Source organism: Toxotes jaculatrix, chromosome 14 (assembly GCF_017976425.1).
Source record: "Toxotes jaculatrix isolate fToxJac2 chromosome 14, fToxJac2.pri, whole genome shotgun sequence".
NCBI lineage: Eukaryota > Metazoa > Chordata > Actinopteri > Toxotidae > Toxotes > Toxotes jaculatrix.
This window is the reverse complement of record NC_054407.1, coordinates 16,920,269-16,937,196: the sequence shown is the minus strand read 5'-3', so window position 1 is coordinate 16,937,196 and position 16,928 is coordinate 16,920,269. Positions and strand designations below refer to the sequence as shown.

The window sequence follows — 16,928 nt, the reverse complement described above, 5'->3', positions numbered from 1 at the left end:
ATTCATTAGCAGCCTTTTCCTAATATTCTATGCCCCTTATTGTCACCTCTCGGGTTTAGGAAGACTTCATAGCACTACTCAGAGACACCAGTAAAAGTTCAAAACAGCTCACCTTCACTAAGGCTCAGCAGGCAGAAGCAGCCATGGGCAAATCGAAGACGAAGTCAGGGCGTGGGCAGTGGTTGGTAACACGCAGGCAGATTAACCAGGCAAAAGGAGAAGGCAAAAAGTAAAATCCAAAAACAGGCAAGAAAGACTGTAAGCTAGCAAGGAAAGCACAAAAAAACTGGAGAGGAACGAGTGGAACTGGGCCTGTATAAGAACTACGACCTGATTAGGGAATTGAAAATGGGGAAAAGTCAGGTGGCTGAAAGGCAAAAAGCTGGGGTTACTGCAGGGCAGGAGGCCATGGCAGGGTCTGAAATCACAGGAGAGTTACTATGGCAGGAGTCGGCAACCCGCGACTCCAGAGCCGCATGTGGCTCTTTCATCCCTCTGCTGTGGCTCCCTGTGACTTTGGAAAATAAATAATTTCATTTAAATGTATTTTTATTTTAGCTCGTTCGTTTTTTAAATGTAATCCCAAATATGAAGATTATGGCGATCTTGTAACATTAAAATAAAACGTTTTAAATTTTTTGTCGCTCAAAATATGCGTCACAACCACCGATGTGCGACACCCGGCGGCAACATTTTCAGGTTGACAGCTGAATGCACGCTCCAGTACACGCGATAAAGTGATGGCGGAACACAGAAGCAGACGGCATGTGGATAGTTTGGATTTTTATTTCATATAAATATTTAATTTGAAAGTAAGCATCAATCAAGCGTCTTTTTTCGGAGTTCAAAATGTTTTTGTTACATTCAGAAATAAAATTTCGTGCTCTCTGTAGCAGTTCACTGATTTGATAACTGCAACACACTATCGTTTTTTTATACATAAAATACAGGTTAAAAAAAAACAACATATATGCAGTGTTATCCCCATTTTAGATGTCAAAAGGGTTTTGTGGCTCCGAGTGTTTTGTTTTCTGTGGGAGACGGTCCAAATGGCTCTTTGAGTATTTAAGGTTGCTGACCCCTGTACTATGGAAAAGGCAGGCAAAGAATTAATGAATACATGAATCAACTGTGACACTCATAAAATGCTCTATGTTGTCCCTGGCTTACCTGAATCTTCTTATTTATTTATTTATTCTTTTTACAGGTATTCCATTCCCTATAATAGTTGCCTGGGCCATCGGAAAGTTGTATTATGAAAATGAACAGTAAGTATTCAAATCTATGGCCAGTTCCTCTGATATTTTCCTTACTTTCCTTACTCAGATGCTATGGTTCTTTCTTTTCCTTTGTCAACAGATGTTGGTTTGGTAAAGAACCCGGAAAATATATGGATTACATTTACCAGGGACCAGTTATTCTTGTACTCCTGGTAAGCGACAGCGCAGAAAGCCATTGCAGTGTGCACCCATGGCCATTATTTTCACATTATTTGTGAGAACCATTTATTCATATAACTACACTAACAAAAGATTTATCACTTAATGTCCGCTTGTAGGTGTAAACCGAGGAAAAAAATCTGACCCCAAAATGAAAATGGTTTTATAATGAAAGCTATTTCCATCCTACATCTAGCTCGTCAAAAGGTAGAATTAATCTTGGTGATGGGTTAAGGCATTTTCGCACATAAGAATCCCGAAAACTAGAAACTGTATTCATAGAAATGGATCCACTAATGGTTATGTACAAGCTGTTACCAGCATGTGGTAGCGCGGTGACCAGTTCTGATTTGTGTGCTCCTCTGACACCGTCTTGTTGAGAAAGGCAGTGGCTTTGCCTTGTGTCGCCCTCCACCACTCAACATTTAATGAGCAGTCTGTTTGCAGCAGAAATTTGTTCTGTGCATTTCAGTGAAAGCCATTAGAACAGGGTTCAAAACAAATTTTCTTTTGTCTGTTTTTCTAGATAAACTTTGTTTTCCTCTTCAACATTGTAAGAATTCTTATGACCAAACTAAGAGCTTCAACTACATCTGAAACAATACAATACAGGTGAGTTGATTCTGTGCAAGATTGTACATTAAACAGAAATGAAACTCTTTCTCCTTCTATTTGTTGCTTCCAAGGACAACATGCAGTTATCTGAGGCTGTGAAGAAAATCCATTTCTTGCATCCAAGTAGCCAATTTAGAAAGCAGACTAATTTGAAACGTAATTAATGTCACTGTTTAAATTCTGACTAAATTTCCTGATGTTAATGACATTAAAATCTAATCACTGCCAAGTGCTGCAATAGATCTATTATCATTTGTGTGGCTTTTTACTGTGCCTCTTTCAGGCTATGTATCTGTAATTGCAGTTATTATTGCTGGTAAATTAAAAATAATAAATCAGAATAACATCCTAGAACCTATTTATTTGATGTGTTTCACACTGATACTTCAAGCAAGTAGGACATCTTTTTCTCTTTTTTTGACACAAAGTGATCAAAAAGTCAAATTTCTAATCCTTTACATGTTTGTTTTTTCAATTGTACTTTCAGTATGCTTCCCACAATAGGACAGATGGTCAAAGTTGCAAGGCAGACACAATTTTTTTTTAATGTTTTTATGTTTCAGTAATCTCCCAAAAAGCCTATGGCAACAAGTAGAAAGGATTTTAGACTATGTTAAGAAAATGCTACTGTAGATGTGCCTGTCTAGGAAGTCTAGACAAACAAATTGACATGAGTGAACACAAGGTTGTACAGTACTTGTATGCAAGAGGCCATTTCACTTAGTCCCACCAGCAGTCGTCAGAGGTGGAAAAGCTCTCAAGTGTTTGACAGGACTTGATGAGTAAGAAATGGCAGAGATTTGGTGAGTGCGTGAGAGATTGCCGTGTGCAATCCTGCTTTATGTTGTTATGTTGTGCATCTGACAGCTAAAACTGTGAGTTTGTTTTCTTGCCTTTTATGACTCTGTCAAGTGCATTTCTCTCCTTCGGGGATTATTTCAAGTTTATGGGGTGTTTACAGTGTCACAGCTCAGACAACTTCAATTCAGGATTTTCTGGTTGGATTTGTGGTTGTTGGGTGAAAGATATGCTGAAGTGAGCTACGGAGATTTAAGTAAGCAGAGGATACGAGCGTCTGGCATAAATTGTTGACCTCAAAATGTAACATAATGATTCCTTCAAAATGCTGCTGATTTTACCAGAATTATATGAACAGAACAAGCAAGGGTGTGCATTTAACAAGAAAAGATGGGATTTCCTGCCATCTAAAACTTTCTGACCTGTCTCAGCATGTCATGACCACTGGCAGAAAACATACAGTATTTTTTAAGAATACATTTTCACCTAAATCCCTTCGGGAGGTTTTGATCATCCTCCAACATTACACTTGCTTTGTCTTCTTAGTTAGGTCTTTACTCCATCAGGAAAACCCTCCTCACTTCAAACTGCAGAACCTTCAAGCCAAAATCCAATTATTACATCTCATTAACATTTATAACTGCTGTATAATTGCTTATTAGGAATAAAACAGTCTATTAATGCACTATGAAAATGTATGACTAATAACTAATAATTGCCAAGTAAAAAGGATAACACACAGAATGTTCCTAATAATTGCTTACACCTTGTCTTCATAGCATTAGTAAATGACTTATTACCAATTTATAAAGCCATCAGTTACAGTACAGCTTATAAACTCTTCATAAAGAGTGCCTTGACATAAATGGTCCCCATCCTGCAAATTACACCTCATAATAATGTGTTAATATTGTGAGAATCAAAGTGTTGGTGGGTGTGTTTTTCCCACTCTGACGCAGGATCACTCATTTTCTAAAATAAACTCAGATGAAATCCAAGTTCTTATTTAGTCATTTCATAAACAATGTTCCATCCTCGTCTTCACAGAAAAGCTGTGAAAGCAACACTGGTCTTGCTACCTCTGCTGGGCATCACCTACATGCTCTTCTTTGTGAATCCGGGGGAGGACGACATCTCACAAATCGTTTTCATCTATTTCAACTCCTTTCTACAGTCTTTTCAGGTGAGAGTAAGGATAATGATACAATGTGACACTGGCCTAGAAAACTGTCTATAAGGCGAACAGTGTGAATTGTGCTGATTTAATAATGCGTTTTATCGCAGAGTTGTATCGCTTCTTTCAGGATGAGTTTTCATCCTACTTGTGGGAAAATGATTTGAAGTAGCATCCTGGCTGTGCTTACACACAATATGGCCCTCCTGCTTCATGTTCAGTGCTCTCATCTGTCAGGATTAACAGGGCCACATGGGCATGATTTCTGCTCTGTGGCCTTTTTTTTTTTTTCCCCCTTATCTTTCTATCTTCTGTGCTTAAATGTAAGGCTGAGTGGGAGAAAAGAAAAGAATGGATTTTCAAACAGAGTGTCTTTATAATCAAGAATTAAATTTGGCATGAGAAGATTTGCTCCCAAAATTGAACACATAATTTCTCTTTCTTTTTTATTTTATAACTGCAGCATGTGAATTCTCTTTTGTCTAATGAAAGGTGCCATTACACAATATTGCTGCGTTTACTATTTCTAACTGTAATGTGTCTTATTCTGCAGGGGTTCTTTGTGTCAGTGTTTTACTGCTTTCTAAATGGAGAGGTGAGTCACTGGAGTTTTGAAAAAGACTGTCAGTTTTTATTAATTTCATTCAGTTGTGAAATGTGTTTTTTGATATATGATCTTAATAAAATCTCAAACGTCTTTCCCTGATTAGTTTAGTGATGTTTCTTTCTAACTTACCTCCTCATTAGAATTTTTAAAGTTCAAACAGGTGTAGGATCAGGTAGCTCTCAAAAGAGGGCAAAAAATCCTTAAAGAGTTTCTGTTCCATCAGTGAAACTGTAGCAATTTGATACCGATAACAATTTGGTCCTAAAATATGATAAATAACCTTAATTTAGTGCTGTAATTTTCATTTAATTGAAACAAAAGCAGATTGCTGGATATCCAACTGTTGTAAAGTCATTAATGCTATTATAAGGATAACACATTTGTCAGTAATTGTGGAAAATGAAGAACCCTCTTGCAGCTCTCTCCCAGCACTCGAATAATTGAAAGTCGGGGGTGGAGAGGCGGTTAATTTGATGAGGAATTGTGAAGAATTTGAGTCACCCCTCTCGTAAAATTATTTAATGCAAGTTCAAGATTGCCATTGGCAAAAGTGATTGTGTGGGTGTTCATTTTTGTTTTCTTTGGGTTTGTTTTTTTTTTGGCCCGGCCCTGGCTTGCAAGGCAGGGAAATGCTTTGTTGGGCATTCTCCAAATGCCTGTGGTTTCTCCACATATGGCTAGTAAAACATTTACAGTGAAGGCACAGTGAGAACTTTTCTTTCACATTGTTATTTCCATAAACCTTAAAATGTAAATTCAGTAAGAAATTCAGTGCACATTTCTCTTCAGGTTTTTCTGGATTGTGTGTAGGATTCATCATTAAGGGAAAGGTTTGACAGGAGCTTGTTCACTTCCTTGCCAAAAATTAGAATAGAGGATCTTTTTATTTTCTTAGACAAGAGGATTAAGACAACAGGTAAAAGCAAAAACCACAAACAAAAACATATTAGTAACATGTCAGTGAGCTTTAAAAATGCTAACTGTATCCTGGCTGTATTTTCAATGGACAGACTCGATGTGGTCCCAATCTTCAAACTCTCAGAGAGAAAGAAAGAAAGTTTCCCAAAATGTCAAACTATTCCTTCAACAACAAAAAAGTCAACATCAAGGTTTGAAGCTGTAATATTTCCTCTTCTCCATGCATTTTAAGGTACGTTCTGCCGTAAGGAAACGGTGGCATCGCTGGCAGGACAACCACGCCCTTCGAGTAAGAGTGGCACGTGCCATGTCCATCCCCACATCTCCAACCAGGATCAGCTTCCACAGCATCAAACAGACCACAGCTGTGTGACCAGGGGAACAAGGACATGTAGTAATCTCCACTACAGCGTCTGACGGAACAGACTTACTGTTTTTTCCCCACTACAAGTAATGAAGCAAATTACAGAACAGACTGATACCTCTGACAAGGCCACAGTGTATCCAGTGTGACAAGATTCAGACAGTTTCTGTTCTGTCTGGTGAGAAAAATAAACACCCAAAATTACACTTTAACTGCACATGAAGTAAAATGGACACATAAGATTCTTGGAGGATTTATGTCCCTTTACATACTGTACAAGAGGGATGAGGGTTTGACATTTTCTAGAGATGAAAAGAGGCACATTTAAAAGACATAAAAATGACATCAACATCAAACTGTCACATCATATCAAGTCTTATTGTCTGATCTTACAGTGTTGTTATTGTTGTCATCTTACTGCTTAGAGGTTATCAGTGGAGCAAGATAATCCCACAGGATTTGCAGCAGGATACATCATACACTCGTAGGCAACGTGGCTCCATTGTTACTATGAGGGAATGCATCGAGGAATACTTGCAGTTTAACTGACTAAGATGTATTCATAATGTTGCCAAAACAGCCATTTGTATTTAGTCTGATGAACATCAAAATGCAGAAATGCTCTTTGAGTTTACTGCTCCATGGCATCAAAAGCTACTTTTGACAGCCCGGAAAGAAGCTTTGGGGAAGAAGATGGTTCACCTGAATTAAATATAAAAAAAAAACTGTACAGAATAAAAGGCATAAGATTTAAAAGAGTCACTGCTTGCTGAAGGGAAAAGGGATTCAGAATAACTTAGTGAGAAGAATAATTGGTTTTCACCAAAACGCAATGTGAACAAGCGTGCGGTTTGGTTAGCATTAGCTGATTATTTTATACAAACAAGCCATTCTAATGGAGCTTTTATAATGTTTCCTCAGAGGAGTCCTCTCCTTAAAATCTGTGTTCTTTTATACAATGTTGATTTTTTTTTTTTTTTAGTCTCGCAGTGTACTGTTTAAAAAATTGTTAAAATGCTTCTTCACAAGCTAGGCTTCATTTCTAATGCTGTGGTCCAGGTATTTGTTTCCACCACTGGGTTTCACTTCCCCCTGGATTTTGCTTTTGGTGTCAACAAAAAAAGCAGTTTAATGTGTGAATTCCCTGAGGCTGACGCATGAGGACAAAATTAAAGCTCTCTTCGAAAGGAGTAAAGATGAGACACTCCCAGCACCATAAAATAACATATATATGTGTGTGTATTTGTTATTTTATGGAGCTGGGAGAACAATTTGAAGTCATTTACGTAATGTATATGTGAGTTAAGTGCCATGCATGGATTTATCATGCAGGCACAGTGCAAGCAGATTAAATTCTTTTTGCCTTATAAAATCCATGTGGTCACGACTAAGCTGCTGGTTCAAGAGAAGAGAAGCTTGACGAAGTGAGCGCCATTCGCTTCCCTAAACACTTGGCCCTGGTCAGATCAACATACTGCCGAGCTGCTATATCAACTCTTACATCTGCTCAGGCTTCTCAAACAGTAATACCAGGAACAGCTATCTCTGTGCAATGACAAACAAAAAATACCTTTGTTTTCTACAAAGGATAAAGAGGGAAGAGGATATATTAGTTTTGAATAGGATTACAAACAAAGTCTGAATTATGTGCAAGCTTAATCTTTGTTGCAGACGTTCCTTTGTGTGTCCCTGTCCGTGTCAGAAAGACTGTTTTGGTCTATCAAATGGTACAATTAAGAATGTTTAAAGGAAGAGTTTGGAAAAGATGCTTGTTGACTTTCTATCTAAGAATTACATGACATGATCAATACCAATTTCACGTCTGTTTGTTAATTATGAATGTTGTTTTTACACCTTGGTATTTTGTATGGATTAAACAAACAAGATGTAGCAGGTTCATAGGTGAACTTTTGAGAGATTTTGTAATCTGAGGACAGAACCAGGCTGGCTGTTTCCCCCTTTTTACAGTTTTTAAGCTAAGCTAAGCTAACTGGCTCCTAGTTGTAGATTGATGGTTAGCATTGAGAGTGGTACTGATCTTCTAATCTAAACCTTGGCAAGAAAGTAAATAAGCATATTTCTCAAAATATCTTTTTTTTTCCAAGGAAATAATCTTGTCTTATTTTAGCTTAGTTTGTATTTATTTGTTGGTTATTTATCTGTTTATATTTTTAAATGATTTGATACTGAGTATTAAAATCCACTGGACGTGCAGTTCTGTAGAGTTTGGATTTAAAAAGGATTAAAATATACAACATTTCTGTGAGATCTGTGATCAAATGTATTTGAGGGTGTTGTACAGAACATATTTCATCACTCTGTTTTAAAATATACATTTCAGATTAGTATTTTTTAAAACTTTGTTACATTACTGCAGACCTTTTTTGTTGTTGATGTGCTGCTCAAGTGGACTGGTGTTATGTGTTATATCAAATGTTGATCACCCAAACTGATTTTGATGTAAATATTTTCATTTCTGTTTCCAGCGTCAAAACTCGTGCAGCTGTAACACCACACGCCCTTCCATGACCTCATCCTAAACACAAGAAGTACATTATGGAATAGTTGTGAAATATTTTCATATATAAATAAGTAAACAAATCATTTATTAACTCACCAAAGAGACAACCACGTTTACCAACATACAGAATTTTTTATTATCTACAGATTTCTATTGGTCCCACTGCACTTTGTAGACCAACTTGTTGATGTTATTTCATACACCATTTATTGTACATGAGTAAGTGTATTCTGTGTAGTGTGATGTCAGATTTGGTAACTTCTAACTCTACGTTTGGCCTACTGATTTTATGGAAGACTCTTTGTTGAACCACCCATGATGCCTTACAAACAGATGGAAATGCTTTTTTGTGAGTGTGAAAAGGAAGCTAGTGTCTCTGTAAATGATGTATTATTGTGTTACAGATATACATTTGTACATGCACTTGTGAAAGGAAAAATATTGATTTAAATTAAAATTATACTCTTATTTCTGGTCTTTGGCTTTTCATGTTAAAGGTCTCATATTTTCAAGGGAGCTTGTAAACAACAGTGATCAGTGTTGACAGGGTTGAGTATATGATGCGTTACGTCTATTCAGTTACACTTGGTAATTTGACATTAGCCACAGATTTGCACTAATAGGACTTAGTTGATTCACTTGCTATTTGTCCCTCATATCTCCAAGCACTGTATGAAATAAATGCAGCACTCCTGTAATGACTCAATGAAGCAGTAGCGGATCTACATTGAAGTACTGAAGTTGCTTCTTTCATTTGAGGAACATCGCAAAACTCAAAAACATTGTACAGCCCTCATCTGTAGCATTCACAGGCAACATGCTCCTCACTCACGGGTGCGCAGGCCCGAGAAGCCTGAAACAACCCTATGTGAATCAACAGGGTAAGTAGTTTGCCAAATCAAGCTTTTAAATGATTGTGTATTGTGCCTCTGTGTGTGTGTGTGTGTTTTTGATCAACAGTGTGAACAGTGAACTAAAACTGCTTTCATTTCCCTTTCTACACAATCTCCTTCCACAATTCTTAGCAAAAACCTCTCTGCCTCACTTAGCCCTAATGTATTAAAAAATGGGCTTAGCAAGTCCTGATCCACTACAAAGGACACTGAATCAAAAATGTGTTTTGAACGGGTTAAAATTATTGCGCCTTTAAAAAAATCTTAATAAATTGAAGGCAAGACTTTGATATTAAAGAAAACACTTGTTTTTTTAGCAACAGAAACATGATATATGCAAAAAATCAATGACTTATCTCTCTTGTTGCCATAAAATGTGGAAGTTGGAATTCCCACCACTTTGAAAAGACAGTGCACCCTGGGTCAGGGTGCCACTTTTATACATGCATGCTTGTGGTGCATGCTGGGAGATGGGCCAGCTGTCCACACTCTGCCAAGCCAGCCACCACCCTGAGTCAGGGTGCCATTTTTATACATGCATGCTTGTGGTGCATGCTGGGAGATGCCGCCCCAGGAGGCTGCCCGTTTCGCCCATGCCAAAAACCGCCCCTGTAATCAAGTAATTATTCTTCTGATGAAGTAGACTACTGCAGCTTCACTGGCAGTTTGTCTTACTTGTAAATATAGTTTTTAGTGATGGGAGGGAAGATGCCCTGAGAGAGCGCCTGCTAGGTTATGTAATGTGGATGTAGATGCAGTTTCATACATTTGAGGCTGGGCTGGAGTGAAGTGGAGCAGAAACTACTGTCTGTGCCCAGAGCCCTTAGGACTCGATGAGTTATACATCCCCAAACAATTAGACAAGACTCTCATGCAGCCTAGTAAAGGCTTGTTTTGACAATTAATGCTTTTGATGGTTGACAGCAGTATGAAAGGCAGACGCTAGATTAGATATTCTGCAGTGTACCGATGCCAGAGGCGAGCAGCAAATCTGCACTTAATTGTGGATTGGTTGCCTCGAGCTCCCTTGTGTCTATATTAAACTACATTTCACCAGTCATTACGTCAGCTAAAAATAAACCACTGGCAATGACAGCATGAGGCTACCACGTTATAAATGCTTTGTCATTTATAATGCTATGATGAGGTGTTTCCCATTACACTATGTATCAGCGTGGAAAAAATAAACAAATAAAACTAAAATGTTAAAGCTGATTGATTTCGTCCAGAATAAAGATCCTGGCATACACATAAGGTCAGTTTATTTGTCAATGGGATTACTTCGCACCCTGTGAAAATAGCTGTACAATGTTTTCTGTGGCTCCTGAGGAGGTTTGTGAAGTCTGACAAGTCAAGTCTTGTAAACTAATTTAAAACAGCCTCTATTCAGGCCTTAGCCAGGATGTTGGAAATACTGAGATCTTCGGTCCAAGTCCCTGCAATTACTTCCATCCCCTCCCCACAAAATTGTGGCCAGACACCAAAAGGAAAGTCTAGAATCTGTTTTAATTATTTGTGTTTTAAAATTAGATTTATTTCCCAACATTGAACTCTAAACAGTTTACAGTTTAGCATTGATTTGTTTAGTTTGTTGAGAGACTAAAAGCAGTAAAAATCATTGTTTAGAATGTAATGTAATGTCCCTCCAAAACTCCCAGAAAAATACTGAGGACGTGACCCTGACATGTGTTACAAAGTCAATCAGGATGCCTCGTCTTTTTATAAGGTGTCTCTAGTCACTTCCTCCAACTTGGCAGCACCACAGCCTTTATGTTTACAACAGCATTAAGTGTTATAATATCCTGGTTAATTTTCTTGTTTTTCTTCTTAAAAGTATTGGGCAGAGACTAAGAAACATTTTTCCATTGGTAATATCAAAGCAATTTACATGAGGCACCTGTTGCCAACAAATCATTCCCTAATGGGCAACATTATTAAACTGATGCTCTCAATGGAAATATGGTGAACTGCATTAGGGCTCATTTTATGTTTGTCACACTGAAGCTGAATCTCAGGGAAGCCCATAGAATTACTTACTTTAGTGTAATCCTTCTACCAATACATACGCAAAGAGAGACCTGAATGCAGTATCTGTCTAATTAATCAAATCAATGAAGCCAAAGCAAAGACTGTAAAATGAGAACATTTTATTTCAGCGTTATAATTCCCCTAAGGACGAGCCCTCCGGAGCTGGGGTTGAGCAAGATTTAAGTGCACTTTAGCAAGAACAGCATTGCTCTTTACCTGGAATCACATTAAGGAAATGATTTCATTACGATACAGCTGGTTTACTGAATTACTGAAGCTCTACAGCTGAGTCAAAATATCCCAGCAACCATAAACTGGTGCCATCCTGATGGTCTAGTGGAAAATTGGCTGTGCACAAATAGTGGCTAAATATATAGCCTGACGCTCAGGCTGGAAGTGGAGAGCTGACTGACAAAGATTATGTGGTGTGGTGACGGGCAGTGGACCAGTGAAAGCGAGGAGTTGTGGTGAAGATGATGGTCATATTAATATAGAAATTAAAATAGTATGGATAGATTTATTTCCAAACTAGTTCATCCCCTACCAAGTTTGTGGGTCAGCCATCACAAACTCATGCCGTGCAGTTACAGCACTTGTTCTAACCCATTTTCAAAGTAAAATGCAAAATGTGGATTTGTTTTGGGATGTGTGCACAAAATGATGCCGATGACATCTAAAATGTTTTCATTTGACAACCATAAAAAAGACGAGTTTTAATATTTCACTCTTATTTTATGTGCCTACAGTCTATCTATCAATCAGTTTGAGTGACTGAATTCTGCGTGATGGATGTACAATGACAAGTGAATTTTAGGGGGGTTATTATTTTCTCATTAATATATTGAAAACAGCACTTTGCTGTTTTGAATCTGTACTGAATGAGTCAAAAATCCAGCTTTCAAGATTGGTCATTTATTCAGCAAGGAGATGGTTTTTTTTAAAATATTATTTATTTTTTGCTCCCACAGTTTTTACTGAGTCCCTAAATTACTTGAGCAACAGTGTCCTCTGCTGGCCAAAGACAGGAAATACTACTATTCTACAGATTTCCTGCAGATGATGATTTATTTATTTTTAAGCCAGTAAATAACTGACAAAATAAATAAATACTCTAGGTAATGTGTTTTTAATCAGGGGTAATTAACTGTAATGAACTGTCATCCATCATGTGTATAGACCCAGAAATAGGCTTTATGTTTACTTCACTGAAGTAATGTACAGTGTGTCAGTGCTGGTTTGAAACACATCTTGTCTCCAGTGGGACAACATTTTCAACCTGTGATTCCCTTCTGTTCTGATGAAAGCAGGAATCAAAGCAAGGAAAAAAAGACAGAGAAAATCATTCCCTTTTTCTTTCCTTGTTACCCCTTTTCATTTGTTTATTATATTTTACTTAATTTTCAGTTTTATCTGATGTAATGACTTGTATAAGTGTATAGTGTATAGTGTATAGAACTCTCTCTGAAGCAAAACCTTTTCCAAACACTTCAAACTGTTTCCTGTGGAGCATAAAGACAATAAACCACAGCTAATGAGCATTGTTTTGAATTTTTTTTTTTAATTCACTATGATTTACAATATGAATGGGGCAATGTGCAATGTGTGCACAGCATCAACACATGTGGTCTTAGAAAAACAAGGTGAAATACTGATGTGTCATAGATCCATTCGGTAAGCATGGAAATGAGAAATATACAAGACGGGCTTTACAGAAACATGAAGATCTTCTGTGGTCAAGAATTCAGGGTCTTGGTTTTCTACAAGGAGACACAAACTCATTACTGATAATGATTTCATTATGCAGAGTGATGTAGCACCAGAATGACAATAAAACTGAAACACACATGTACCCTTTTTAAGATGCCATGATGTGCTTTACAAAAGCTTCATAATTTATGCATCCATTAGCATCCTCTTGGTTTTGCATTAGCTGCTCCACCTCATCCTCCCTCATCTTCTCACCTGTTGTCCGTAAGGAAGAAACCAGGAGAACGCTGAGCTAGGTATGTATTCTGCAAATAGCAGCTTTATAAAATCTATTGGCAGTAAGACTGCTCGACTCACCCAGCGTTGCCAGAACGTGCCTGAGCTCAGCTCCCATTACTGTGCCATTCCCCTCCTTGTCAAACACCCTCAGACCCTCCACAAAGTCCTCAAATGTTCCACGGTCCTTGGCTTTGCAAATGTGTTGGTGCATGGGAAGAAACTGGTCAAAGTCAAGCATCTTGGTCTGCATGTCTGTGAAAAAGCATGAAAGTGCTGATTTTACCAAAAAAAAAAAAAAAAAAAAAGCTAAACAGGCTTTGCCCATGGACCAGTGCTGAACTTTATTTAAACCTTTTTCTGTATTCAACAGATGCTGCTTTTGAACCAGATTCAACAAAAAGCATTAACACCCATTTGACCACGCACATACCAACCCGGTCTCATATCTAAATGTGAAATAGCTACGTTTGTCCACAGTACAAAACGTATCAGTCTGACAATTAGGGCCTGAAAATTGTGAAATGTTCAGGTTTTTTTTTTTTTTTGGCCCATTCTATTTCTATTCTTTTCTATAAACCAAACCGTTGTTATGTGGTTGCTATGGACGCTGTCACAGACGAAACCAAGTGGTGTGTTTGTGATTGTATATATTTGTTACGTTGTGAGCCGTTGAAATATATATAATATGTATATATACATATACATATACATATACATATAAAATATGTATATGTATATGTATAGTTTTTTAAAATAGTTTTATTTTTATTGGAATAAAAGATAATCCTTTCCAGGTTGACGTAGCTGACGTCATGTGCCAAGGGAGCGAGCCGGCCAGGCTCTTTGCCCGGCAGTTTCAATTTCTACAGTTAGACAGGGGCTCGATCACGCCCATCGGCCTGCCTGTTAGACAGGCCATCAAAATGTGAAATAGCTACGTTTGTCCACAGTACAAAACGTATCAGTCTCACAATTAGGGCTTGAAAATTGTGAAATGGTCACGTTTTTTTTGTCCCATTCTTTTCTATTGGCCTGCCGACGGGTCATGTGACTGATTGCAGCGGTCTTCTCAAAATAAAAACATGGCGGCCATTCCTTTCATTCTCAGTGGAAAGTGCATTATTTCAAGATAGTTTGGACATTAAAAAAAGCATTTTGATGATGGTTCCAGCGAGAACTTTACATTGAAATTTCACAACATCCGTTCAGTTCTTGTAAATTATCTTTGGTTCATTCGTTTTGTACTGTGGACAAACGTAGCTATTTCACATTGTGATATGAGACCGGATTTCACATACACAGGAAACACTCAGAAGACAGACAAACCTTCAGCCTTGGGCTTTCCTAGGACATACATGATCTCTGCATTGGTAGGATTTTGGCCCAAAGCCCTAATCAGGTCACCACACTGAGCGTAAGTGATTTTCATCTCATTGGTTGGAGTCCTGTCAAACAGCTGGAAAGCATCTTTGAAATCTGTGAGCAAAATAAAAACTGGTTATTCCTTTTGAATTCTACTCACTTCATTTCGATCCGAGAGTGCATGCAATATCTTTGAGGAGAGGTCTTGAAGCTGTTGCCTGTCTAGCAAAGTGATGATGTATAATGGCATGCCTTTGCTAAAGACAAAGCCAGAGAGAGTCAAACCCTGAGGCGTTTGATTCTGCCTTGATTGACATGCACTTCTTTTCAAAGGGACTGACTTGGATGGATGTGTTTAAAATAATAGCACATCCCTGAACCACTGTATCATCAGCTGCTGTTGAACATTTTTCACACACTACTGGAGAGCGTGATCACACAAAGCAGTCATTCCCTCTATAAATAGCAGACAGTCCATGCAACACAAATGACAACTGTATAACAACAACCTCAACCTTACCCTCAATTTGCTCAGGGGTGAATTCCAGCTGAAAAGAGACAAAGTAAACAGGAAGGTTAGATTTGAAAGCTGAAATTGAAAAGAGGTGGAAATGAATAAAAAAACAAACAAAAAAACTATATAACAAGTTGTTAATCATGACCCCTGAGCTTGCCTCCACCTTCATTATGCCATTCCAGCAGATCAAGTTACAGTCTGCATCTGTTCTGATCATAGAACATTGTTTATCTGTGACCTTGGGTCTAACACCCCCTTCTTACAATATGTATACTGTCCAGCTACTGTCAGATTCATTTGAGTTTATTTTTGGATGTAATATGTGGCAAAGAATCCGGGGTAAGATAAACACCAATGAGATCGGTAATTCACAGCCTAATGATTATGTTTGATATTTGCATGTAAATATGACAAAATCACACAATTTAAATTTAGAATTACTAAAATATAGTGAGTGAAAACGTGCTGTTATTTCTTTAGTATTTCCTCTTTTAATTTAGGGTCAATCCGTAGTTTGTTAGCATTGTTTAGCAGACAAAGACATAAATGTTTAACTAGCTATTGTATTTGTGTGACAGTTTAGTGTTAGAGTCTACACTAGACTCCTGTTTAATGTGTTATTTTAAGTCTAAAAATAAATATCCATGATAAATATCGACTATTTGTACTCCATGTATACTTTGGACTCCCATCAGACAGTCCTCTCACTTTTTCTCTGATGTCTGGATTTCTACAAAACCCCATCCTCTCCATGGAGCTTTGTAAAAATATTATCTAAACACTTATCTAAGCATGCTTAAAGATGGATGGTGATGGATCTAATTATCTGTATTTTTCTTCCTCTCAGTTTTTCCAAACTTTTTGCCCTCAGAGGAATGGTGTGGGTGGTCTGCTATTCACAGACATAATGAAAATCATATTTTGCGGCTTTAACCACGCTCCATTGTAACATGGCGGCTCGTTCAACCAGGAAAACATTTATCCATTGAGAAGGGGCCAAGTCAGCAGAAGATCTTTCCACAACGTGTGGTATCAGCTAGTTTGCTTCTGAACTTCACCAAGAAGTCACAGCTTCTTTACTGCATAATGCAATTTGTTATGCATGTTTGAACTTTCACAGATATTCTGTGAAGCTGTAAAATAGCTATGCATTACATGTTGCCAGGATAACCATAATCCACTCAAAAGGATGTACAATCCTGTCTAGCTTGCACTGGCAAGTTTAGGTCACATGGGGTCTCTGATGGTCTTGAAACACTGGCTTGGCAAATAACCATTGAACAGTTTGTGTGAAATCATCTTTATTTGCAATAATCTAACTGTAGAATAAATGGAAATAAATAGAAAAACTGTTTGACCCATTTTAATGAACAAATCTATAGATTTAAAGTTCAGCTTTCAGTGTGGGTAAGAGTCATTTAAAAGATTAAAACATTCTAATCAATCTTCATCAAAGGTCAATTTACAGTTTCCCAGCTTTGCATAATATTGCACTTTATATCGATTTACCGTCACTGTTGTGGGGTCAAACTCCGGGGTCTTGGGGCGCTCAGGCTCTGGGGGCTTTGGAGCTGCTGGTGCTGCAGGTTTAGGCTCTTCCTTCTTCTTAGGGGCCATTGCAAGATGCTCTGAGGAGACAAATGGGGAGGACTGACAAAGCAGAGGGATCCAGCACACTGCGGCTAGAGGTGGCCCATTAGAGGCTG

The 16,928-nt window shown here is 37.9% G+C and overlaps 2 protein-coding genes across 4 annotated transcripts in view; one reads left to right on the top strand and one right to left on the bottom strand.

Moving 5' to 3' along the window:
- The window catches only part of LOC121192989 (corticotropin-releasing factor receptor 2), a 34,097-nt gene extending 25,332 nt beyond the window's left edge, over positions 1–8,765 (top strand). For both annotated transcript variants that reach the window (XM_041055073.1, XM_041055072.1), the window contains exons 7-12: positions 1,208–1,268; positions 1,360–1,432; positions 1,966–2,051; positions 3,900–4,035; positions 4,580–4,621; positions 5,784–8,765. In XM_041055073.1, coding sequence (XP_040911007.1) covers positions 1,208–1,268; positions 1,360–1,432; positions 1,966–2,051; positions 3,900–4,035; positions 4,580–4,621; positions 5,784–5,924 — 539 coding nt within the window. In that variant the 3' untranslated portion in view covers positions 5,925–8,765. The remainder of the gene's footprint in view (positions 1–1,207; positions 1,269–1,359; positions 1,433–1,965; positions 2,052–3,899; positions 4,036–4,579; positions 4,622–5,783) is intronic.
- Positions 8,766–12,889: 4,124 nt separating this feature from the next.
- myl13 (myosin, light chain 13) lies at positions 12,890–16,928 on the bottom strand. Of its 2 annotated transcripts, none has more exons than XM_041055091.1 (6): positions 16,732–16,928; positions 15,226–15,253; positions 14,670–14,819; positions 13,422–13,595; positions 13,202–13,319; positions 12,890–13,114 (listed from the first exon to the last, which is right to left on the bottom strand). In XM_041055091.1, the coding sequence occupies exons 1-5, from the start codon at positions 16,837–16,839 to the stop codon at positions 13,213–13,215; spliced, it is 567 nt and encodes a 188-aa protein (XP_040911025.1). In that variant the 5' UTR covers positions 16,840–16,928; the 3' UTR covers positions 12,890–13,114; positions 13,202–13,212. The 2 variants fall into 2 exon arrangements, with proteins under 2 accessions (XP_040911025.1, XP_040911024.1); XM_041055090.1 differs by having other exon boundaries at positions 13,208–13,319.

What these genes read in the sequence shown, in the direction of transcription:
- myl13 (XM_041055091.1), bottom strand. Translation starts at nt 16,839, where the DNA reads ATGGCCCCTAAGAAGAAGGAAGAGCCTAAACCTGCAGCACCAGCAGCT. An exon ending in TTGACCCCACAACAGTGACG is followed by an intron (nt 15,254 to 16,731) that starts GTAAATCGATAT and finishes GTCTCTTTTCAG; the next exon opens with CTGGAATTCACCCCTGAGCA. An exon ending in GCACGTTCTGGCAACGCTGG is followed by an intron (nt 13,320 to 13,421) that starts GTGAGTCGAGCA and finishes TACGGACAACAG; the next exon opens with GTGAGAAGATGAGGGAGGAT.